The 26,631-nt window shown below is 32.1% G+C and overlaps 2 protein-coding genes and 1 non-coding gene across 11 annotated transcripts; 1 reads left to right on the forward strand and 2 right to left on the reverse strand.

Annotated features, from left to right (window-relative positions):
- Positions 1-13,295: 13,295 nt before the first annotated feature.
- On the forward strand, positions 13,296-15,996 carry LOC111275666 (GDSL esterase/lipase At5g55050-like). Its single transcript, XM_022861149.2, has 5 exons — positions 13,296-13,621; positions 14,228-14,358; positions 14,664-14,897; positions 15,127-15,376; positions 15,463-15,996. The coding sequence occupies exons 1-5, from the start codon at positions 13,363-13,365 to the stop codon at positions 15,681-15,683; spliced, it is 1,095 nt and encodes a 364-aa protein (XP_022716884.2). The 5' UTR covers positions 13,296-13,362; the 3' UTR covers positions 15,684-15,996.
- TRNAF-GAA (transfer RNA phenylalanine (anticodon GAA)) lies at positions 14,547-14,619 on the reverse strand. Its single transcript has one exon. It is a non-coding gene; the product is annotated as a tRNA-Phe (tRNA).
- On the reverse strand, positions 15,538-26,173 carry MSH5 (MUTS-homolog 5). 9 transcript variants are annotated; one of them, XM_022861148.2, is made up of 35 exons: positions 26,013-26,160; positions 25,380-25,411; positions 24,996-25,090; positions 24,732-24,812; positions 24,584-24,656; positions 23,844-23,907; positions 23,096-23,250; positions 22,832-22,933; positions 22,708-22,735; positions 22,593-22,624; positions 22,445-22,502; positions 22,167-22,253; positions 21,852-21,908; positions 21,378-21,479; positions 21,247-21,291; positions 20,871-20,948; positions 20,703-20,753; positions 20,527-20,608; positions 20,277-20,350; positions 20,021-20,120; positions 19,713-19,809; positions 19,511-19,600; positions 19,313-19,377; positions 19,127-19,185; positions 18,565-18,641; positions 18,378-18,464; positions 18,132-18,193; positions 17,969-18,030; positions 17,430-17,483; positions 17,230-17,315; positions 16,831-16,862; positions 16,710-16,733; positions 16,408-16,523; positions 16,201-16,302; positions 15,538-15,675 (listed from the first exon to the last, which is right to left on the reverse strand). In XM_022861148.2, the coding sequence occupies exons 1-34, from the start codon at positions 26,049-26,051 to the stop codon at positions 16,204-16,206; spliced, it is 2,445 nt and encodes an 814-aa protein (XP_022716883.2). In that variant the 5' UTR covers positions 26,052-26,160; the 3' UTR covers positions 15,538-15,675; positions 16,201-16,203. The 9 variants fall into 9 exon arrangements, 7 of the variants coding, with proteins under 7 accessions (XP_022716883.2, XP_089610559.1, XP_089610558.1 ...); XM_089754433.1 differs by lacking the exon at positions 17,430-17,483 and having other exon boundaries at positions 26,013-26,163; XM_089754432.1 differs by lacking the exon at positions 21,247-21,291.
- Positions 26,174-26,631: the final 458 nt, after the last annotated feature.

Consider the following 26,631-nt stretch of genomic DNA (forward strand, 5'->3'; position numbering starts at 1 on the left):
CAAATTTTAAGTTAAATATTAGAAATAATTTTTAAGATTCTCCATCAATATGGTAAACTCTTTAAAAAAATATTTCTTCACCTCAAAAGTATTCAAGAATTCTATTTATTTCTTTGAAGAGGCTCCGTTGTTGAAAAAATATTTAATTATTTATTTATTTTTTTGTTGAAAAATATATCTAATTATTCCACAATTTGGGCCAAATTAAAAATATTTTTTCTTTTTGAATTTCTAAAATTTTTCACCATTTGGGCTTATTTAGAAATTTTTTTATTTTTCTTTGAAAAGAAAATAATATGACAATTACTTTATTAAAAATTTTTATCTAAATTATTCCACCATTTAGGCCAAATTTGGAGAAAATTTCTCTCTTAGAGATTTCTTAGAAATTTATCATTTGAAATTTCTAAGAATCTCATCTATGGGTAATTATCAAATATTTTCAATCCAAATTTTTATTTGGAAAAGAATACAATTTTTTTTTGTATTGAAATTTCATCTAAATCATTCCATCTATTGGGCTAAATTTAAAAAAAATTTCTCACCTAGATATTTCTTAGAAATTTACTGTTTGAAATTTCTAAGAATCTCATCCTTGGGTAAATTGTATTTACTTCAAAAATTTTATATATTTTTATGCTTTTTATGTTTTTAATTTTTTTGGTTTGAAAATAAATATTAATTATTGTTATTAAAATTTATCTAAATTATTCTATCATTTAGGATAAATTTAGACAAAATTTCTCACTTATGAATTTTATAGAAATTTACCATTTGAAATTTATATAAATTCCATCATTGGATAATTAATATTTATTCTCAAAATTGTTATTTTTATTATTTTATTAAATTAAATCATATAAAAAATACTCATAAAATAAATAAACATAAAATTTTAAAAAATAAATAAATAAATAAAAAATGGGAACGGCTTGGCTTGCGGCTGGGATCGGCTCAGCTTAAGATAGAAATCACGGCTCAAAACGCAGCTCGGTTGGCAATTGGCTCGGCTCGGTTCAATAGCAGGATTCGTGGAGCGGGCTAAAGCGGGTCAGTGCAATGGGTCAGGTCACCCGAATGGAAACACGTGGATCCTGGGGTTTACTAACACCAAAACGACGTCGTTTTATGCCCCTATAAAAGGTAAATTTCAGCGTTTTTCAGCAGATGCGTCTTTCTTCTTCTCTCTCTTCTCTTCTTTTTGTCCCCTTTCTCTGTAAATGAAACTTAGATTTCGAATGAAGTTCTGTCGAAATCTGAAAAAGCCGTCGAAAACTTCAAAGTTGATCGGAATACTTGCCGAAATACTTAAATCTCACCGAAAAATTTCGCGGGATTTTAAAAAATTTCCAAAACTTTTCCAAAAAATAAAACACCAAAAATTCTCCAAAAATTCCTAAAATTTCTAAATTGCTTCTAACCACTCCTAGAATATTTCTAGACTTTGCATTCTATTTTTTAGCTTTCTGATTAGTCTCTCTATGTTTTTGCGTTTCTCTTTTTCTCTTCTCCCATGTTGTCTTTGATTAATGTGTATTTATAGGGATTAATCATAGAATTTGTGATTAATTCGGACTCCCATTTTGATTAGGTTCCACAAATCATCAAATTCATCCTAGAGTCTTTGAATCCTATTACAACTCTGTCAATCCCGATCCTTGGCAGAATATTCCCTTTCTATTATTATCTTAATCATTATCAGCAACTGAAAAGTAATCAGGAATAAATTCTAGAAGAACAAAAGAAAAAAAAGAATAAATAAATAAATAACAAATAATATATAAAAGATAAATAAATAAATAAATCTTTGGGCCTAGCTGACCCCATTAGACCATGCCCAATTGATCCAGGCCTAGACCAAATTAGGTATCTACCGCTACCCTGCCCCTCTTTGCACATTTTTTGTGAAACAAAAATTATGCAAAGACGTAAACACCCATTCAAGACTTAACTCGACACTCTTTTTTTCTGTGTTTTTTTTTATCAAAGCTCCTCTAAGTAGAGACTCAACAACTTTTGAAAAATAAACAAAGCTCCTCTAAATAGAGGCTCAACGACTTTGAAAAATAAATAAAGCTCGTCTAAGTAAAGGTACCACAATTTCAAAAATAAATTGCTCCTCTAAACAGAGGCAACCACGACTTTTGGAAAAAAAAATAAATTGCTCATCTAAATAAAGGCAACCACTGACTTTGGAAAAAATAAATTGTTCCTATAAATAGAGGCAACCATTGACTTTGAAAAAAAAATAAATTGCTCCTCTAAATAGAGGCAACCATAACTTTGAAAAAATAAATTGCTCTTCTAAACAAAGGCAACTACTGACTTTGAAAAAAATAAATTGCTTCTCTAAATAGAGGCAACTACTGACTTTGGAAAAAATAAATTGCTTTTCTAAATAGAGGCAACTACTAACTTTGAAAAAAATAAATTGCTCCTCTAAACAAAGGCAACCACGACATTGAAAAAAATAAATTGCTCATCGACAATCATGTCCAAAGGAGTTATAGATCATATTTAATGAAATTTGTAATGGGAACTCAAAGATTCTCAATTTGAGTTCAAAATTCAAAGGTTCAGATTCATAAGAATTCACTAAAATTTGACTCTCAAGAATTCAAATTTGCAAGATCCTAAGATTCACATTCATAAATTATAAGACTCACATCCACATTCAAAGAGTCTCATTTGAATTTTGGAGATTTACATCCAAAAATTCCAATCTTCTTATTCAGGCTCAAAAGTTTTTATTCAATAAATCTCAAAGTTTCATATCTCAAAGGTTGTCATTTGAAACTTCAAACTCCAAGATTTTTCTTTGAAACTCAAAGATTCTCAATTGAAATTTAGAGATTTTCATCAAAAGGTTCACAATTTCTTTTCAGGTGACCCAAAATTTTGTATGAGTGAATATCATGATTAAATATGCAAATGCCTTCTTAATGATGTAAATACAACAATCAAATTATGTGCATGTGTTATTCAAACAACAATGCTTACGTGATGCATAGAATGCAGATGTTAATAATGTCATGAAATCTTAAATAATTGTGGTAATATGACTCTTAAGACTCCGCCATCTCATGTTTTCTTTTTGTTTAGCTTCTCAACACTTTGAAACAAGTTTCATCAATTGATCATCATTACTTCCATTACTTGATCACCATCCATAGGCTTCTCAGCATTAATAATTCTATCAATTGATCCATATTGTGTTCATCACTCATTTACAAGCTTCTTAGCACTAGTCATTCAAGAATGAATTTCATCCACTGATCCTCATTATTTTATCACTTGATTATCATTGACAAGTTATGTCGATCAATTCATCCCATATTCATCATTTGGTCACACCATGTGCCTTCTCAAATCATCTCTTTTTAGGTTTCTATCATCTCTTCCTTTTTTTCTCTTATCATCTTGGATTTCTTTTCAAATGAATGTAAAACTCTTTTATGCACATTATCATTCATTCATCATCATTTCAAATCACGACAAATATAATGCTCTCATACATTTCTTCGATTTATTCTGGGGATGCAATAATAAGGGAACACAAGGTAATTTGAGAGAAAGGTACTTAATGAAGGACGAGTTTGGTGCAAAACAAATAAGGAAAGAAATAAATTGGATGCATGTCATTGGGATGAATGGTATATCCAAACAATGAATATCAAAATAATTCTGAACATTAATCCATGATTCTTTTCAAAAATTCATTCCATTGACTATCGAAATCATTTTGAGCTCATCAAACTTTGTCCCAATTTTGAGAGATCTTCAGATACCTTGCTCCTCTATCAAACTTTTAGCTCAAATATTTTTCTACCCAAATTATCTTTTCAGGTTTTCAATTTGAGTATTTCTTTTCTCTCATTTTCATCTTTTTTATTTTTTTTCATTTTTCCATCTATTATTGATATCTTTTTCACATCAATCTCTAACACACAAAGTAATTCGATTGCCCCATCATAAGTATGCTTTAGTTCAACATATGATCATTCAATTTGAGCATTTACACTTGATCCAAATGGACTTTTAAATGTTGTAATGTAGGCTACGGTGAGGGGTCATGAAAGAAATGGATAAAATAGGCTCGAAGCATGTGTTTAAAGGGTTCAAAACCAAAGAATCATTTGATGCAACTTGACATTTTGCTCTCACATCATTTCACTATTTTTTTCCATCTCATTCCTTACACAAAGGATTCTCATTACTTTATCGCAATTTGCTTGTGGCATTTTCCTTTTCTCTCTTTCCTTTATTTTGCTTTGCTTTATCTCTTTGAGACCTTTTACGATATTTTGTCTCTTTTTCTTTTTTCAAAAATGCCTTCAATATGGAGGATGATCCTTGGTCAAGATTTTTAAAAAAAAATAATAGGCTCAAAGGAGTAGCAATGAATGGTTTTTCAAATGGTAAAAGAAATATGGCCATTTTTCATCTCAATTGTGAATACTTACCTTGAACATCATCTATTGAACAAAAACAAGCTCATGGATCTGTATAAAAAATTGCACATCTTCAAGACATATCTATTTCACCTCTAGTAATAGCTTTTTTTTTTTGCTCAAACCATCTCTTTATATTAGTGTGAATGAGTTCTCAAAATTAAATCTCAAAATTATTGTTATCATTGTCTAAATATTCATTATCTAAAATTTGAGAACGGGAATGAAAAGTTATGAAATGTGACAAAGCATGGAACAATGATTGAATGAAAGAGAAAATATAATGAAATGCATATACTTGCCTTTTATTAAAATGATAACAAATGAAATCCTACTGCCTAAAACAAATCCTAACATTACTCTAAAAGAAGTCCTAAAAAGATAAAAAAAAACTTCCAATTATCCTTATCTTCATTCTTCAAAATTATGCCCCTGTGCATTAAGATCTTTATTGATATCTTGCCCTCCCTGATTCATTGTAACTCTTTAGGCCTTTTCTGATCCATGTGTTCTTGATTCTCACTCAGAGCATTGACATTGTGATTGGGCAATGGATTGCCATTAACATTAGGTGTTATTGCTCTTTCTTGAGCAAAACTTACCATCCCATCTTTGATTAACCATTGCACCTTATGTTTCAAAACAGTGTAATTTTTAGTGGAATGGCCAACAATTTCATAGTGATAATCACAGTGAGCTGTAGGATCATACCACTTGGGATAAGGTGGCTTGAGCGACTCCACACGATTAGGGACAATTAAGTGGTTGTTATAAAGCTCTCAATTTAACTCCGTATAGGTCATGAGAATTGGATCGAATACAAGTTTCCCCCGAGTAGTTTGTTGCACTCTTAAACCACCAATTAGGCTAATAGGACAGGTCTGAAGTTTCGAAGAAGGTTGAATGTTAAGGCCGTATACAAAAGCTTAGAGACTGAAAATGAGCTACTATATTGATGGATAAGATGGCAATAAGACAGGTTAATATGGGTAGGATAAAGTATTGTTTACAGATGGATAGTATAGAGAGCAACCTTGTGGTGAATAAGATTGATATCATAGCCTGAGCTTCAGTCTCCTTCTTCTTTGGAGCCCTTTTAGGAGATGCTTTCCCTTCTTCTAACTTATCATTTTTTATGGCGCTTTCAATAATTTCGTCAAAGATTACCATATTGACAAAATTCTTTGTTGTATTCTCTATCATCTTTTCATAATAGAGAGATTTCAGAGTATTGACAAATAACACTATAATTTTTTTTTTCAGTTAAAAGAGGTTCCATCTGAAAAACTGCATCTCTCAATCTCTGAGCGTATTCTTTGAATGACTCGTTTGCCTTTTTTTTTCATATTCTACAAAGACAAACAATCAAGGGCTAAATCCATGATATGTTGATATTGACTGATAAAGTCGTGAGCCATGTGACTCTAGGAACGGATACGAGTTCTATCTAACTGGACATACCACCTGACAGCGGAGCCCGTAAGGTTATCCTGAAAGACATGCATTAGTAATTTTTCATTATGAGCATGGGCTGCCATCTTTCGATAGTATATAGTAATATGAATCTTTGGGCACTTCATACCATCATATTTTTCAAATTTTGATACTTTAAACTTGGGAAGAATGATCACATCAGGGACTAGGCAAAGCCCAACAGCATTAACAGAACTATAAAAACTAATTCTTTCCACAACCCGTAGCCTTTGTTCTAGCATACTGATTTTTGAGTCTTCCTGAGCTTCGACTTTTACCTTTTCATTTTTTTTCTTTCAATTCATCCAAATCAGGAACTTGATTTAGTTCTTTACCTTTTTAGTAAAGACAGAATTCACATAACTGTGATAATGCCCTGGATTAGAGACTGATGGCATTTCAGGATATGTAGGATATGTGAATTGTTATGGCAGAACCTCTTATGTAGACTGGCTTGAGGTGGACCAAAACCAGGTGGATATAGAGGATCAGTCACTTCTTGTGATGTAAGGTCCTGTTGGCTTGTGTTCTCTTTTACCTCTTTTCCCTTATTTAACTTGTTTAAAGCATCCAAAATATTACTTAACTCATTTTCAAGCTTTTTCTAGGCCTTCTCTAATTTTTCAAATCGATGAAAGTTTTTTTGCTCTATTTGTCTAGTTCTGACTCTTGTATTATATCGATGAGTGGAGTTTCTGCTGGACGGAGTTATCCTTAAACCTTGAGTACCACAATTATATGATTATTAGAAATTATGTATTCTATGTATAATATGCAAATGTATGCATAAAATATACTAATATTTGCCACATCATCAATATTGATAAAATAAATCTCCATTTGAAATTTTATTAAATAAAATTTTAAAATTACATCTTAATAAAGTCAAAGCAATATTCTAAAGTCCTAAACATTATTTTTTATTTCTAATGCCTCCTTATAAATATCCTAGCTTGCTGGTAATGATTTTGTGCCTTATCTAGAAAATTAAGCAACAGTTGTCCATGAACATCCACTGGTTGCACCACAGCCTTTAAATTTTCTATTTTTTTTATTTTTGTTGCTTTTTCTGTAGCAATGCACATTTGATCAAACAAATGCCTTAGATGCCTTTATTTTTCTGTGCACATGTCTTTTCATAACTCATTTTGTTGAGCTTATTTCCTGCATTCATCAGACAAAGCTTTTACTTATGCCGTGCGTCAACTTACTATCTCTTGTAGCATTTGGCTATGTCTATGTGCTCTAGCAGTGGCCTTTTGTTCTTCCTCTACCTTCACTTTTAACAATTCATTTTCTTTTAAAAGTCGGGTAAGCTCGAGTGTGACTGATGAATGTATCATGTCTAGATCATTAAATAAGGCTTTCCATTGATTTTTTTGCTCTGTCAGGCTCTGGATTTTCAATTCTTGAAGTTTCAAACTCTCTTTCATTTCTAATTTCAATCACTTGTTTTCTTGTTCGAGCTCATTTTTCTCGATTTAGAGTTTTCTCTTTGCTGTTTCTACCTTAAGCAAAGGATCCTGAAGAATAGGCTTTGAATAATGACTTATTTGTTCACTAGGAATCACAATGTCTTTTTCTCTCCTCGCATGCCACACACTATATTCTGGGGTGACATCGTAAGTAAACTTTTTTTGGTTAACCCTGATGGTTTGCTTCCATGCTTTCTTTATCTTTTCAACCATTCCATACGCCCCTTTATCAGTGAATAAGAACTCCCACTAGTTAAGTCCATAGGTTTTTGGAATAAATTACTCACATCCGGATTGTCTTCTTACCAAAGTTGAGGCATAAGTAATAGCACCCCATAGGCTTAATAAGAATACCCACGGTTGATCTTTACAACATATAATACTATACATGACGTATCCAAGATGCTCTACAAACTATCCCTTGACTATCGAAAGCTCGAAAGTAGAAAATTCATTCTTCTTTTGACTTTGCTTGAGGCCATATGTTGTAACAGAACTCCTTGATGGGGATACTGGAACGAAGGTATGGTTTACAAAATTGACTTTCTTTACATTCCATATGACTCTTAATCCATACATAAAGTAACTATAGGCACCCATTAAATCAATCTTTACCATTTCTGCGATAAAAATTTAGAGAACAAATGGTTTCTGCCAAAATAGTCGATGCTGTATTTACTTGGTATGCTAATTGATCAACAAAATCTATCACTGTAACATTAATATATCCGATGACTTTCAAAAAGATCACCAGTCCATATCAAGCTATAGCCATAGCCACTAATCCTTGATCGTCATTTATATGCCCCTTGATAAAATCTCGTAGAAAACTTCATGGAATAATCTTACTTTCACCTTTTTTCTTGACACATGCATCAACTTGAGGTAAGCTAAGTCTAAGCATTTGCACTAGCTTTTTATGATAGCCCACCTTGTTGGACTAATAAATCTTGTTTGGGTTTGACAAATCGAAACGAAGTAGAACCATTTACTCTCCAATTATGGGTACTATATCTGCTTCATTGAAAATGAAACACCTATAAGAAGGATCCCAAAACTGAATGATGGCTCTAATCAAATTATAGTCCACTTTCACCTGAAGTAGTAAAGTATTATCTCCGTATCTATTCTCAAATGCCTCATGTCTTATTTTACTCATGCATCCCCAAACATTGCTTAAGTCTACTAAATCATTTTGCTGTAGCTCGAGATGAACTTTCTCAGGTAATGATGAAATAAAACCCTTAGGCAAGTAATTTTCTTATTCTCTTTGACCTTTCTTTGAATTGATTTTCAATTGATGAGCAGACTCATAATAGACTGATGTAGACTTTGGTTGCATTTGGCTTTCCATGGATGTAAGTGTGAGATCTGATTTATCAATAACTGATATGTGGTAAATATTTTCTATATGAGAATGATGCAAATGATAGTGTTAAACATGATCATGAAAATGATGCATAGAATGAAATGATATGATAATACTAGAACATGATAATGAAAATGATGCATAGAATGAAATGACATAGAGATCGTATAGATGCACAAAATCAAGCAGACAAAATGGTTAGATAACAAACTATTCCTTCTTATGTCCTAATTTTGGGTTTACATATTGATGGATAGGAAGGGCTCTATCTTAGGTTGGTTTCTTAGGGGTGAACTATATGCAGGGTTAGTTAATTTTTGACTACTTAAAGATTTTCAAATTGTTCCTTACATCATTGTCCATCACAGACTAGTAAGGCATTCCAATCCTCACCCATCATAAGCTATCAATGGAAATGATTCAATTTGAGTGAAAGTATTTTGCTAGCCATTACGGAGATTATCATCTCACAAGAGCGTAGGTACTTTACTCCCCTCTAAGAATGACGAAGCTCGGGTATAGAGCTCATGTAATGTGATAGTGTGTGTGAAGGAACATATGGTTATTGACCCCAAAAATCAAATAAGAAACAAAAAAAGAAAAATGTTAACAAATAACTTAAAACCATTTGTTCAAAGGATAGGATAAATTCAAAAATTATGGCTTGACTCTCTAGCGTCCCCAGTGGAGTCGCCAAACTATCATAACATATAGATCCGTGAATCTATAGCTAGACTTAATAAATGGATGGAGTCGTCACCAATCTTTTTTACTATATGTGATTGGTCACCTAAGAAATCTATCATTTTAAAGAACACCTAAGCTTAAGGGTCCCTAAAAGAATAGATTCGGGTATACTAATTAGAACAAGGTTCGGGAGTCGGTTACATATGGGGAAGGTTATAGCACCCCCACGTACCTATCCAAAGGATGGTACCATATTATTTTGAATTTATCCTAAGGTATTGAGTCTAATGGTTTCAAATTTTAAGTTAAATATTGGATACAATTTTTAAGATTCTCCATTAATCTGGTAAAACTCTTTAAAAAAATATTTCATCACCTCAAGAGTATTTAAGAATTCCATTTATTTCCTTGAAGAAGCTTTGTCATTGGAAAAATATTTAATTATTTATTTTTTTGTCAAAAAATATATCTAATTATTCCACAATTTGGGCCAAATTAGAAATATTTTTTCTTTTTGAATTTTTAAAATTTTTCACCATTTGGACCTATTTAGAAATTCTTTTTATTTTTCTTTGAAAAAAAAAATGACAATTACTTTTATTGAAAATTTTCATCTAAATTATTTCACCATTTGGGTCAAATTTAGAGAAAATTTCTCACCTAGAGATTTCTTAAAAATTTACCATTTGAAATTTCTAAGAATCTCGTTTATGGGTAATTATCAAATATTTTCAATCCAAATTTTTTTTTGGAAAAGAATATAATTTTTTTGTATTAAAATTTCATCTAAATTATTCCACAAATTTGGCTAAATTTAGAGAAAATTTTTCACCTATATATTTCTTAAAAATTTACCATTTGAAATTTTTAAGAATTTCATCATTGGATAAATTGTATTTAATTCCAAAAATTTTTATATTTTTATGTTTTTAATTTTTTTGGTTTAAAAATAAAAATTAATTATTGTTATTAAAATTTTATCTAAATTATTTCACCATTTGGGATAAATTTAGATAAAATTTTTCACCTAAAAATTTTATAAAAATTTACCATTTAAAATTTATATAAATTTCATCATTGGATAATTAATATTTATTCCCAAAATTGTTATTTTTATTATTTTATTAAATTAAATCATATAAAAAATACTCATAAAATAAATAAACACAAAATTTTTAAAAAATAAATAAATAAAAATACCAAAAAAAATGGAAACGGCTTGGCTTGCGGCTGTGATTGGCTCGGCTTAAGACAAAAACCATGGCTCAAAACGTGGCTCAGCTCGGCTCAACAGCAGGATCCGTGAAGGAGGCTGAAGCGGGTCAGTGCAATGGGTCAGGTAGCCCGAATGAAAACGCTTGGATCTTGGGGTTTACTAACACCAAAACGATGTCGTTTTATGGTACTATAAAAAGTAAATTTCAGCTTTTTTCAACAAATGCGTCTTTTTTCTTTTCTCTCTTCTTTTCTTTTTGTCCCCCTTCTCTCTAAACGAAACTCAGATTTCGATTGAAGTTTTGTCAGAATCTGGAAAAGCCATCGAAAACTTCAAAGTTGACCGGAATACTCGCTGAAAAACTTAAATCTCGTCAAAAAATTTCGTCAGATTTTGAAAAATTTCCAAAAATTTTTCAAAAAAAAAAACGCCAAAAATTCTCCAAAATTTTCTAAAATTTCTAAATTGCTTCTAACCATTCTTAGAATATTTCTAGACTATGTCTTCTATTTTTTAGCTTTCTAATTTGTCTCTCTGTGTTTTTACGTTTCTCTTTTTCTCTTCTCCCTTGTTGCCTTTGATCAATGTGTATTTATAGAGATTAATCACAGAATTTGTGATTAATTCGGACTCCCATTTTGATTAAGTTCCACAGATCATCAAATTCATCCTAGAGTCTTTGAATTCTATTACAACTCTGCCAATCCCGATCCTTGGCAGAATATTGCCTTTCTATTATTATCTTAATCATCATTAACAACTGAAGAGTAATCAAAAATAAATTCTAGAAGAACAAAAGAAAGAAAGAAGAATAAATAAATAAATAAATAAATAAATAACAAATAATATATAAAAGATAAATAAATAAATAAATCTTTGAGCTTAGCTGATCCCATTAGACCAGGCCCAATTGATCCAGACCTAGATCAAATTGGATGTCTACAAAGTTGATTTTATTAATTATATTAATTTCAACTTATTTGTTTAATCTTTTGTTATTGATCAAATACAATTGTATTATATTAGCTAAAATTCAATATAGTAGCTAGTTAACAAACCAACACAATAAAAACCAAACCAAATCATTTGTATAAATTAATAAAATGAGAACTCGATGTAACATTTAATAAATTTGTAATTTAAATTTAAATATCTATAATTTATTTTTTTATTTTTAAATTATGATTTTTTTAATAAAAAATAAAATAAACATAAATAATATAATATATGTGTTTTTGAATGTGAGATAGCCTCAATCAAATTATATAAATGACATATCCATATCTTTTCCTTATCAAATAGCTTCAAATTGAAACAATATCTAAAAAAAAAAATGTGCCCATACGAACTACAAAAAATGGCATACTAACAAAAAAATTGAATAAAGATGATTCTGAATAGATATATTAGAAGAATTAGTTGAAAGTTAACAGAAAAAACAATGAAATATTAGAAGTAAATTCTAAGAAACTAATGAAAAAAATGATGCATAAAATGTATGAAAAGGAAGAGTGGGTTGAGTATGGGACGGTGCCCTTCAGTTACCTGCAGATTGCACAAGATGCTTATGCCGAACTTCAGACAAAAGCTGGAAATTAAAGACTTTCTCCATGTTCAACAAAATGGAAAATTGGACCCCATATTCAATAGTTTGCTTTCTTTTCACTCGGTTTGTCTGAATCTTACAACAATCTTTTTGGTGGGATCCAACCAAGAAAAAAAAAAAAAACCAAGTCCCCATCGATTCACATTCAACTGAGCTGACCAAAATTTTATCAAACCAATTAACACTGTTTTATTATTTCTTGAATCTAATTTTACTTAACTTTTGCCGACTCTTGATACGTTTTTGTTAAATTTTGTGTTCCATCGAAGTATTGATAGAATATTAAATTTTTAATTTTAATTAAAATTTAATTTTTAATGAATTTAAATTTAAAAAAATATTCGTTCAAATTTATTCATCCAATTTCTTTGATTTCAAAATTCGTATATTTTCATGTTAATATCCTTACAAAAGATGATACATAATATCCAAAATCCAAATGACCGAATAATACGAAAGTTTTAAGTAAATTGTTGTATGAATACGAGATGTTAAGTTTAATCTAACTATAGGCAAATTTAGGCAAAAATTTTGAAAATTGGTTTAATCAATGACATCCAATAATTCATGTGAAACATGCAAGGGATGGAGTGGTCACATTATAATTGTTGTCCTATGTTGACATTAAAACAAAGCAATTATACCATCCAAAATGATATTTTTTCAGCCTTGCACACGTACACCAGATTAGATTAAAAAATAGAGTTTGGATGAGATACGTAAACCATACCAAAGGAATATATTTAAACTCAAAAATCATGTCAAATAGGAAGAAAAAAATTAAGTCATTAGTTTTTCTTCATATATGACACTTTCATTCATAGATCCCTTTTTTTCCCTTAAGCCACGCCAATGAATCGTTTTCTCGTTTCCTTTTTACATCTCCAAAATTATATATATATATATATATATATATATATATATATAACATATCATTGACTGTTTCAAATAAAAAAATTAAAAAATAAAAAGGGCTGAAACCCCTCTATATAAGCGTGTAAAGTCCTTCATTGCCCTCACCACATAAACCTTAACCAAAGTTTTTAAGTGGAGGGTTTATTTCTTTCTTAAACCCTAGTAGAAAAATGGGTTTGAGAGTTTTTGGGGTGAAGAACAACTTGTTCTTTGTCTTCCTCTCTCTGTTTAGTTTGAGTTTGGAGTTTTCGAAAGCTCAGATGGTGCCAGCGGTGTTTGTGTTCGGGGACTCTCAAGTTGATGTCGGGAACAACAACTATCTTCCTGTTTCTGTTGCTAAGGCGGATTTTCCTCACAACGGGATTGATTTTCCAACCAAAAAACCAACTGGGAGGTTTTGTAATGGCAAAAATCCTGCAGATTTTCTTGGTAACAACTTAATAGTTAGTGATAGTTATAGTACAACCCTTTAACATCATCATATAAATCTTCACATGACGAGAAGAGTTTTTGGTAGAAAAAGTCTGAATGTAATAGCCATACAAATTCATCATCTTTGCAACATTTTCACCCTTCTTTATAACTACCTTTTATTGCAAAGTTATGATATTAATTCTTCTTTCCTTAGCTTTTTTCTATACAATAATGATATTATTGATTATTAAAATATTAATGATTGATGCTTATTATGTAGCTTTATATATTTAAGTTGACAAGTTAATTATTTTCTAAAATGACCAATCTGTTTTATCACTGTATCTTATATAGTGTATTTTGACTAACAGACAATTAACTTCAAATACAATTAATTAGAACTATATCTAGTCCAAACAACAACAAAAATATACTGTGGAGCCAAACTTTTTATGACCAAGCAACCTACTTTCATTTAAGATACATTAAATTAATATAACTCATGAAACCAACTATATTTTGACACATTGAGTTACTTCTCGTTTAACTACTACTAGGTTTTGTGTTTACCTTGTTCCATATAACATTAACATTTGATTTCTATGTGAAATTTTGGGACAGCTGAAAAAGTAGGGTTACCGAGTTCACCACCCTATCTTTCCTTGTTAGAGAAGAAGGATGCATCATACATTAACGGTGTCAGCTTCGCCTCCGGCGGCGCCGGAATCTTGAACAGCACAGATCAAGTCCTTGTAAGTCAAAGAAGGAAGAGTTATACATGAAATTGCCTTGTTATTTTGCAGAACTTTCATACCATACTTATTTTTCCAATATATTGACGAAATAATTGGGCCCTTGATATGGAATGGCCCTCATATAACAAATGAAACTGATTTGGTGGGCCCACTGGGCTTTTGATTGAATAAGGAAAAAATTAAAATGCGGTGAGCGTGGATCGAACACGCGACCTTCAGATCTTCAGTCTGACGCTCTCCCAACTGAGCTATCCCCGCATGTTGATTAGCTGTGCTTTTCTAAGCCTTGATTAATCTTGCAGCGTCAAGCAATACCTTTGACAAAGCAAGTGGAGTACTACCTAGCAGTGCATCAAATTTTAGTGCAGCAGATGGGATCCTCTGCTGCAGAAAAGCACATTTCCAAGTCTCTTGTCGCAATTATCATAGGTAGCAATGACCTCTTCGATTACTTTGGATCTTCCGACCTTAGAAAGAAGAACACCCCACAACAATTTGTAGACTTGATGGCTAACGCCCTAAAACAACAACTCAAGGTAACTAAGCATCATTGTCTTAAAGAAAATGTACTTACTCAATGTTATAAAAAAAAAAAAAGAACTCTAGCAAATTTCAATACGTGCAATTTTTTCTTATCCCATGCGATGACCTCCTTTATATAAAAATATATCTTTACATCAGAAATCATAGCAAATTTTTGTTTAGTGAAACTTAGTCTTTGATCATTATTAGCTAACTGGATCTTGAATTTCAATGTTTTGGCAGAGACTATACGCATTTGGGGCACGTAAATTTTTTGTAGCTGGTATCGGGGCGATTGGGTGCATACCTGCAGAAAGAGTTAAAAACAAAACCCACGAATGCAATGAAGAAGGTAATTTTTGGTCTGTTAAGTACAATGAAGGGCTGAAGGCAATGTTGAAAGGGTTAAAATCAGAGCTTCAAGGCATAAGCTACTCCTGCTTTGATACTTACAGTTTCATACAAGGTGTCATCCAAAATCCATCGGCTTACGGTATGCAACATGACGTTTTTATGCATTTTTTTGGTCCTACTTGTCTTAAGTTTTGGTAAAGTGTGACATATTCAATTATGTTGCAGGGTTCAATGAGATAAAAGCTGCCTGTTGTGGACTTGGCGATCTGAGAGCTAAAGTCCCTTGTGTGCCCGTTTCAACATATTGCTCCAACAGGAAAGATCATGTTTTCTGGGATTTATATCATCCAACAGAGGCAACGGCTCGCATTGTTGTGGATACTCTTTTCGATGGTCCTTCACAATACTGTGTCCCCATGAATGTTAGGCAGCTAGTTTCTGCTTAAGGTTATAGCAAAAATCAATAGCTTACAGTCACAGAATTGGGACGAATAAAGATTCGCATTAGAAAGAAGGCAAAGCAAATTACTATGGTTATTTTAGCATCCATTCAAGACGAAAAATAGAAAAATTAGTGTATGCCATTGTAATGCATATTTTCATTCATTTAGAATAACATCGATGATAAAAAATTGTAGCAAGCAGCCTTGGTCCAATGTAGCTTAATTGGTGATTAGATTGCAAGTAGATTTTCATGCAATGAAATTTGTTTTTGTGGAAATAAAAAGCAGAGAATGCCATTGATAGATAACTAGTTAACTAAGCATGGTAAGGTCTTTCACTGTTATCTTATATGATGTATGGGTCTCATCCTCTTAATAGAAGCTGAAAGGAGCCCAAAGACAATTGAATGCTAATCATTATTCATCTCCTCATTGGGGAATAAGATTCCTTTGATGCTACGAGAGAGAATGTGAAATTAACCAAAATTAAAGAAAAATATATGGGACGGTGCAAGGATACCTTTCATGCTTTAGGATTAGGATAAGGTGGCCATATATCTCCAAAGAAGGCGGTGAGATCACCCTTGAGTAAATCAAATGCCAACATCTTGTCAACTGCAGCCTGTATTTAGCTCAATTATTGAGACTTAATGTATTCATAAACAATAAACAACACTAAGATAGTTAATGCTTTTAATTTTTGAGATTTTAGTCCTGAAAGTAGAACCTTATATTGCTGGTCTTTGGCTGATATTTTCTTATTGCACAATCGCTCGACATTCTTATTATTTTCAAAAGCATTCAGGATCAACGCTGCTCTGTTAATCACTTCCTCTGGGACACCTACATGAACAGTGTGATTAGTTCTACAAACAGTGAGACATGCAACTCCTTCGAGACCAATAGTCATTGAGATTTTAGGTTTCGTGATTCATTTGCCTGTTAGAATTTTGTGCATATACTGACTAAATTGCAACAAACAAAAGTTCAAGAAATTTCCACTTAACTTTTAGGAGATCCTAAACGAACCTGCTAGTAGCGCACAATGTAGCCCTGCAGGATATGAAATGATTCATATGATTTTCAATAAAGATTTCCAGCATGAATCCCAAGATTACATAGAATAAAATAATAGAGGAAGAAAAATCACCATAGCTCAGAGCTGCATGTCCGGGAACTAACCTGCAAGAATGCATGTACATTTATTATCCTGGTTTATCAAATTAAACTATATGCAAGGACAATGAAATCAATGGGTCTGACCCAGGAATTGCAAATCCGAAGTTATTTTGAGACATCTTGATGGTCCAATACAAATGCATATTATATTAACCCATACCAAAGTAAGCTACCAGCAAGTCAGATAGATGGGCCAATCTTTGGAAACAATTAACACCAGACAGATACTAGTAAGAAATTTATTAGGGTCCTAGGCTGTCACCTACTCTGGAAGGCCAATGGATATAGTATAAATTTATAGTTGTCATTGGAAGATTTTAACAATTACTGAGATCCCAGTAATGTGATGCAAAATGCAACAGAATTGTACCGGTATAGAAATATGATGTCTTCAACATTTGTAGAGTTATCATCAGGTCGTAGCATGCTCATGGTGTAAAAGTGGATTTTCTCAGACTGAAATGGAACGCAGAAGAACGGTTAAACTTTAAGAAGAATAAGGTATGGCCGTTGCTTTTTGCTAGCTGAACATGTGAACTAATTGGGCAGCAACTATGCAACAATGTGTACCTTTGGTAAGCAACTTTCATTAAATAACTCAGTCAAGTGAGTGCACACCAGAACCTGGAAATGCAGTATAGCATAGTGCTAATTATTTCTTATAACTGTTATAGCAAATACACATCCAATCATTCAACACGTACTGCTCAAATTTGCTTAAATCCGTTCATAACTTTATAACCACCACAAATGCTATGTTTAACTTAAATCTGCAACCAACTTTCAAATATGCCTCTCCCTGAGCTTGGAAATGAAAGGTAAAACCAAATGCAAGAGCTAAGTAATTAAACAGGCTGAGAAAAATACTTGATTATATATACTTCATTTAAATACTTAGAAGCTACACCATGCAATTTTAGTGCTTAACTCCAGATGAGGGTACAAACATCACAGCAAAACTGGTAGCCGAGGTTAGACTGACAGTGGTTATGCTGTCAGCCAGCACTCTTTAATCTTAAGAATATAGTAAATTAGTAATAGCTCAAATGCACGCATCGGATTTTTACAATAGCAGGTAATTTGGTGGAAGGAAGAGAAGATCAGCAAACCTTGGGTGGAACATCGAAGGTGACAAAGTGATTTATGGTCCCACCAAGAAGACCAATGCCATCTGAATGCAAAACGTTATAATTAACTCAGTTGGATATACTCCAATGCTGCAAAACCAGACATTGCATATCTGTGTGATAAAGTTAGGCGGAAGACGCCAACCTTCTGTTAGGGTGCCTTTACCAAATTCATCCAGCAAACATAAAGATCGTGAAGTTGCCTGCCTGTGAAATTTATCAACATTATGTACTAAAAAGTGGAAATTTACTTGCTTATCAACCCAAACAAAGTTAATTATGCACTTTAACTTTCATAAAAGAATGATCACAAGATGCCATGTGAAGCTAGAGATTAATAAGGGTTATGTAGTTATCATAACCATTACATAACCATTATTATCCAGTATACCTTAGCATCATTCCCACTTGATGTAGATCTATCATAAATGTGGACTGTTCTGCAGTCGTAACCTTGCTTCCCATTGCACAGAATATCCTGTGAAAATGGGGAACATGGTTGACGTGACCAACTGGAAAAAATACAAACACAGATATACAATTTTAAGAAAGAAGTTAGTAACAAGCACAGCACATACCTATCGGTCAATCCAATTGTAGCAGCGTCAGCAGGTACAAAACTTCCAATATGAGAAAGGAAAACAATTAAAGCCACCTAGGAAAACCATAAATTTGTAAGTGCAATTTATAAGAGAAATTATATATGTGAATTTTTGGAAACTGTAAGTGAACTAAGTAGCTTAATACAAATTAGACTATTAAAGTAGTTATTTCCAAAGTATCATGGATTTAACATGTAAAATTAATTGTCCATGAAGAAATAACTGCTGTAAGACCAACGAAAGACGAAACAAATGCTGTTAGTACCATCAGGCTAGCTTGAGGAATACAAAACATAATCAATCTATTTATCACCAATCACTGTTTGAGGGCAAACAAATTTGATAACAGTTTCTAACAAAAGTTACACAACCACATTGGAGATCAAAAGAAATCTTATAAACACAAGTAAAAACTTTTTTGGGAAAAAATATACGTAAATAGGTACATCTTATATAAATCCACCAAAACTCAGCAAATGTGCACATAGAAACACACTTTTTACAAAGATCCTTCATCTAGAAAAGCACACTAACTGACCTGTTTTATGTAGATACTTTTCCCTGAATAATTAGGACCAGTGATGATATGAATCCTTCCTGAAAATCATAGAACCTTAAAATTTGGACAAAAGAACTTCATAATGTATTATTGGAACAGGTTAATTAGATGAGAAAAATTTCCTGACATTTCACATGCTTCAATTGAGCTTTTAAGTCAATTTACCTTCATCAAGAATCTTTGTGTCATTGGGGATAAATGTATCTACAGTCATTTCCTGCAAAACATGCCTGTAGACCAGTTTGACATTGTTAATTCTTATCTGGAAAAAAAGTCCTTAATTCTACCCTTAAGAAAAATAAAACCTTTTGGAGTTCTTTTTAAGATAAATATGGAGTGAAACTGTAAGTATATGGTTCCTACCTTCCATTTTGTATATCAAGAGAGGTTTCCATGATTAAAGTAGGCCTCACATAATTGTTCTGGCGAGCAACCATTGCCAATGACAAAAAGCTAATATCATTGTGAAGATATCATGGTTAGTAACATAGCTACCTCACAGACATACTTGTTTACAGAGGATAGACAGAAAGTGAAATAGAGATATGAGCATTTTTTTTCTTACCAATCAAGTTCAGACACAAAGCTCACGGCCTTATGCAGATAAGTTGAGAACATTAATACACGTGAGACCAAGTCTCTGATAATTGCCCTCTCCATATCTTCATTAATGAATTTAAAAAATAAGAAATTCACTAAATATTATGTTCCCCGGTTAACTAACATGGATTCTCTAATTAAGCAGTCTTTTACTATGTAACAGCACCATGAGCTGGAACATAGCTTATTGAAATGGGTTACAAGATAAAAATTGTAATTATACAACATGCCAGGCATTAACAACTTAACTGAGAAGCAATTTATAAAGCATACCTAGAATTTTGTGATAAATATCTCCAAGAAGATCATCTAACTCTCTTGTCTTTGGTGTCCGATAAAAGAATCTCATTGTTTCCCCATCAGAATCAGAGAACTGAGTTTCCATAGCATATTCTCCAATTAGATGATATATACACATTCATTTAAATCTAATGCAAATATAAACTTACTTTGCCTTGGAAATCTAATGTTCAGACAATTAAGAATTTCTCAAGCCATTCATTTCAACATGATGCATGCATCAACTTACTACAAATTCAAAATCTTGAAATTTCTCCTGTGTGATTTCATCGGGTTTCTCTCCAAAAAAACACATCAAATATCCTACAATGGACAAAAAAGGCCAAAAGGCATAATGAAGCAAAGTGTCCTCTACTCTGAGCTCTATTACATAAGATCATGACATGTAAATTAAGATGTACTTCCTGTAGAGAAAAAATATGTTTAATACCACAGGAAATACTTTGACATATGAATATGCTGAAGTGGCACAGACCAACCTATTTGATGTATATAAACAATACAAGGAGCAAGCTTCTCTTTGCACAAATGAGGAAGTTGTGTGAGCTCCAATGAGGACACCTGTGAGGATGCAAATTAATGTAAACATAGCTGCAGAAAACCTCAATTGGTGTTTTGAATTCTTCATATAAATGGTTTATACTCTAATGAGCACCTTTTCCAGAAATTCTGGCAATTCCTCATATATTTGTCTCAGCTCATCCAGCTGTGCACAGATGGAAATAACACCAAGGATAATAAGAAGTTTACAGTATGAAGGACAAAAATGTCCCAGAGAAAACATGCTATCCCCATCACAGAAAAATCAGATCTAATGTCAAACCTCTTCACAAAATCCCTCTTTCACTAGTGTCTCATAGCCCTTCTCTTTACTTCTGTTAACATCAATAACACCGATGACCTATAAACACAGAGTGTGTCAATTTAAAGAAGATATTTACGAGGTTAACTGCAGGAAAACTCAACATTCTTCTTAATGGTCACTGAAATAAAAAAAAGAACCAAACCTATAGGAAGCAAAGTAAGAGAAACTAGGAGAAAAAGAAAGTAGAGTAATAGAATATCCATTCCCTATTATATTGTTAATTTGAAGCACCTCTTCTGACTTCGTAAAGGATTTAATTTGAATATGTCTATAGCAAGCAGCAACAATAAGCATCACCCTGTCAATGAAATATTACGAAGTGACAATGACTAACCAATTCATAGACATATGCCAGATCTGCCGTGATGCATGAACTAGCCTGAAAAATAGATCAATAACACTAAAGATAAATATTCTACATCTAACCTCATGGGAAGAGGACATACATGATAAAAAGTTTGATACCTTAGTAACAATGTCCAAATTCAAGTACTCCATATGCTCTCGAAGGTTTTCAGAAATGCCTACTTCAAATATCTTGTTTACATGCAAGAGTGAACAGACGCTCTGCAAGAGAGCAAAGAATGATAGGAAAATTAAACTGTGTAACATAAATCTGAAAAACTCCATGCTTTCTGTAAGACTGATTCTTTTAGCGCAAAATTAAACCACTAACTGATATGACTGTTGAAATTTAGAAGGATTTGCTCCACGTTTCTCCATATTCTTATGTTTCTCATACTAAAACGTTGTATGCAGCTCAGAAAAAAAAAAAAGAAAAAAGAAACTCAAATTCAACTGAAATCATTAAAATAGTCCTCTGGTATTGATGTTATATCTAGAAGATAATCTTTACCAGTACCAGAGTTATAACCTGACATATATCAATTGACAGGAGAGAGGATGGCCGATAGCTTGGCAAATGTTAGTATGCAATACCTTCAGAAAAGCCACCCAGTCACTACTTGTACACATGGAGCTTGGTGAGTTGAATTTCTTCCACAAGAAAAGAAACAAATCCATTAGTGAAATAAATGGTCAATTAGAATCTAAAAAACATTTCATTTTGGTAAAGCAAAATTAAGAAACACTTCTGATGATAAAAATTGAACGTAATGCATCATATTGACTCCATTTTGCTACATGCAGTAACTGTAAGTGAACCATAAAACTGAAACTTCTGATTTTATGCAGAAAATACCACACCGTGGCAGGAAGGTTAGAAAGGGAAACATTAAACTGCAATGGTCATACCTTTAGTATGTGAGGGACATCCTTCACAGACTTCAGAGTTTCACGTAGAGAAACCATCAGTTCTTCAGAAGAAAGAAAGAATGATATCTTAATCCCGTTAACGGCTATGAGTTTTGATAATAGTAGATTAAGAACATAGATGAAAACCAAATTTAGGACCAAACTCCACTTCATAATAGTGCAGTTTGTGGTATTCTTTGTTTGACATGCCACCATACTGAATTTTGATTCAAGTAAAGCAAGCATATTCTGAATATGATTAAAGAATAAAAGGATACAGCATTGAGACGATTGTTCAAGTTTTCCAGGTTGAGTATAGGTCTGAGGAACCAGTTTCTAGCAAAGAAAACCATTTGTCCAAGTGTTTGGGTTAGATATAATATAAGAAGCCACAACATAACAGATTTCTCAAGTTTGATCATTTACCTCAAAAGACGTCTCCCCATTGGCGTCACACACTGAATTTAAAGAGAAAATGAATTAGTCCAATGTGAGAAAAGATACTAAAAGAAGAAAATCAAAAGTAGTTTACTTCACAAACCTTGTTCATGATTCCAAACACAGAGAACCTAAAAATCAATAAATCATTAGAGATTTGTTCATGTTAAAACATCTAAAATATTCCTACCAAGAAGTTGCATTTGCAATAGAATAGAAGCAATTACCCTTCTTTTGCTCTACCAATTCCCATATGACTTGGATGTTTATCTACTTGAAAGATCTGCAATGCCTCATGCGCTGCAGCATCAAGCTTAAGAAACTTGTCCCTATTTTTTAATTGTCAAGGTATGCAATAAATATTGAGTTTGGTTTTCTGAATTTCTTGTTCTTTTGCCGAATAGAGGGTAAAATTTGAGTTTAAAAATTAGAAAAGAAGAACGATAAAGAACAGATCTTGTTCAGCATTGTGAATTCACATAAAATGATACAATGAAATTTCAATGACGGAATCAATTGTAATTGCAGCAGTCCCATATTCCTTTTGCTCAAAGGTATCTACAATTCTTTCATTCTCTAATATGGCAAGAAGGCCCCCACTTACACGAACTTGGATATCACTTCCCATGTCCATCATAGAACTCAGCTGCAATAGTCAAAAAAGCAAGAGAACATGTATATGTCAGAAGAACTGATCATTATGCTCAATAGGATGTTATTACTACAATTAGAAAAGTGTACTGGCATTGCCAACCCCCGAAAGAATGAGATCAAACATGAGGCATGATGGTAGAGTTTATCTAGCAAAACACCTTTTTGCTAGATGTTTCTTAAAGTCAGGAAGCTGTTAAGAACACAACTCACACGGTAAAGACTGAAACAGAGAAGCTACGCTGTCAAAAAGCATAACATTGTTGAAAATGTGCTTCTTTTACTTTTTTCTCAGAACGTTTAAATTAAAACCTTTTACATTACTGTATTATTTAGTGATTTCAAGTAGTAATTTTTCAAAAAGTTCCACAGCAAACTTGAAATTGTCACATAATCATGTTATATATGGTATTTATAAATTACAAAAACAATTTATAAACCATGACTTAACGCTGAAATTATGTAATCTTAGTGCAAATAAATTTTCATCAAACATGAAAAGTGGTGTAAATAATCACATGAAAAAGAGAAAAACAATGGTATACAATCACATGCAAAAGAGACAAACAATCATATTTCATGACTTACATAGCAAATTCTCTCCTTAATATTTAGCCCATCATCCATTCCCGTTACTCGAAGGTATATCAACCTATAAAAGCCAAATGAGAAACAAGAAAAGAAAAGGTGAGAGGAAATATTGATGAATAAAGCTGGAGTCGAAGGACATGGTTCTAGCCATGGATGATAAGAAAGATATTTCAGGACAGCAAACTAAGGTGAGTCAAGTCTACTTTATAATTTAAGTAGAGTACTGAACTTAGTCATATGACCATGTGCACAAGTTCACAATAAGAATTAATATGCCGATTGAATATAACTTCTTCTCATCAATCCATATCAGCAGCAGAAGCGAACCATGTACATTTATATAGTGTTGGCTTCTTCCAAATATTAGTATATAACATATTGATTAAGTTATGAACCATTTACCATATCTCCCTTATGCTTGATACCTGAAACATGCTTAATATGAAAGAATGATTCAGAAGCTTTTCAGCCAAGCCTCTCCAATGAATGCTAATCAAATTGCCAAGTATCTAGAGGGAAATTGATTAAAAGAATATCGGGCTTCATTTCTGCTGTAAAGGGCTGAGCTTGGTTGGTAGTATTGACCATAGTTCAGATTACCAATCACACAAAAAAGAACCCGAAATTAAATCTTCAATTTAGAAATTTAGTCATCCTATCAGTTCACTTATAACTATATTAATCTTGGAGAAATTAACAAAAGGGTATCAAAATATAATTTACTATCCATTTGATACCGGTGCCATGCTTGCTCGTAAGTGAATATTGAACTTTTAACAAGCTTCACTGTAGGAGCCTCAGTCATTCCATCTGCATCACTTTAGAGAGTAAATATGGTCCAGAAGCTGAGGATTTATGTAACACAACCAAACAAAGAGAGCTTACCACTTTGTTGTAAAGCTGACAGAAAGGAGTCTTCAGTTTTAGTACTTGTGTATATGATCAGAGGCTTGGCTTGATATTTCACTTAAGTAGTGTTAAGCAAAACAAGGAAAATAAAGATAATGAATTAAAACTGAAGGAAGACGAGAAATATGAACCCATAGAAAAGATTATGAAGATAAGGACAGGACTAACTAATTTGATCTTCAAAAATCCAATTACTTATATATCAAGAAACATAATGGAATAGAGACATGAAACTCATACCGAGTTCAATCAGTGGAAAGTCTGAGCTACCATCATCCCAAACTTCTAATACATTAAGCTGACAAATGCTGGAATCGTAGTAGGAAATTCCAATTCTGGACAGCATAGTTTGAAAAAAAAGCCCCTTGATCAAGATTCCAAACATAAATTTTCTTAAATTTTCTCAACATTGAAATCGAATCACACACCATTAGCAGAAGCTTTAACGACATCTAACTTAGCTACTTTTATAGTCTTCATTTGATTGGTGTTTTTGCATTTTGTTTTTACTTTTTACCATTAATTTTTTGTTTGTAGTTATTTTTTCTTCTCATTTTCTATGACAAAACAAAAATAAATAAATAACAAAAGCATCAACAAACAGAGCCCGAAGATGAAGCTCACCGATGCCCGTGGTGAATACATGCCATGTAAACCTGCGTTTAAATCCATCCAAACAGATTGATTAGAAACAAATTAATCATAACAGCAAAAAATTTTTGCTAATTACAGCAATAATTATTAAGTTACACAAAATAGAATTTGCTTAAGATCAAAACAAACTTAAAGGCTAAACGCCATTCAGAAATTAATATAGAAGGAAATTTTCACGAGCAGAAGGTATTCAAATGCAGATTATAAATTGCGGTTGCAGGATTTGAATGTTTAGGCATTTCAATGACGCAAAGCCATCAATGAGCAATTGAAGGTTCAGCTGTTACAAAGTCGTTTGGAGAAACATCCGGTTCAGCTCTGTTTGGTTGCGAAGAAAATGGAGTGAAATGTACAGACATTACAACGAGGTACTTTAAAAGATATATTATAAAAATTAAGAACTCTCGATTTTCCTTAGTTCCTTTTTTTTTTGTTCCTTTTTTTTTTTAAACGAAGCAACAGAGAACACGCCAGTTAGACAATTTCATATTTTTTGCCCTGTTTTTTTTCTTTTTCTTTCTTTTCCTCCGATTTTCTCAGCAACCAAGCAGATGATACAGAAAAGACAAATCGAAGAAATGTAAGCTTGGAAATCACGTCGACCTGAGGAACGGCTTCGGTTTCGTCCATTTCTTCGTCCATTTTTGGCGCTCAGATTTGAGAGCGAATGAGAGGAAGAGAGAGAGTTAGAGAAAGCGCGAGAGAATTTTATCTTTTTTAGCCTTGCATCCAATTTGCTGTTGCCTACGAGGGGATATTAAACGGTCTAGATTTTTAATTTGAGTAACGGTAGCGTTAAAACTTAAATTTAACAGCTTAAAGTACCTATTCTTCAAAACAAATTTGAACGACTTAAATTAAAATTTTAGATAATCAATCTCAATTTAACGTAGATTTTCTCAAATTCGAATATAAATTTAAAATTTAATAGGTATTTATATAAATTTGTAATTTAAAATATTATACAGTAATACAATATCAATACAATAAAAAATAATTTAAAAATTATACAATTTAAAATTTTAATAAATTTTATATAAATTTAATAAAATAAAAAAAAATATTTTTTATAATTTTATGTAGATATAAATTATAATATTTAATATTTATATAAAATATAATATAAATATATAAATTTTAATATTTTACATTACACGAATATACAAATCATTGAAAATATTTTATATATGTTTAAAAGCTAAATTACTGTTAAACTGGAAAT

Source organism: Durio zibethinus, chromosome 25 (assembly GCF_047325235.1).
Source record: "Durio zibethinus cultivar Kanyao isolate XHJ-2024 chromosome 25, ASM4732523v1, whole genome shotgun sequence".
Classification (NCBI taxonomy): domain Eukaryota; kingdom Viridiplantae; phylum Streptophyta; class Magnoliopsida; order Malvales; family Malvaceae; genus Durio; species Durio zibethinus.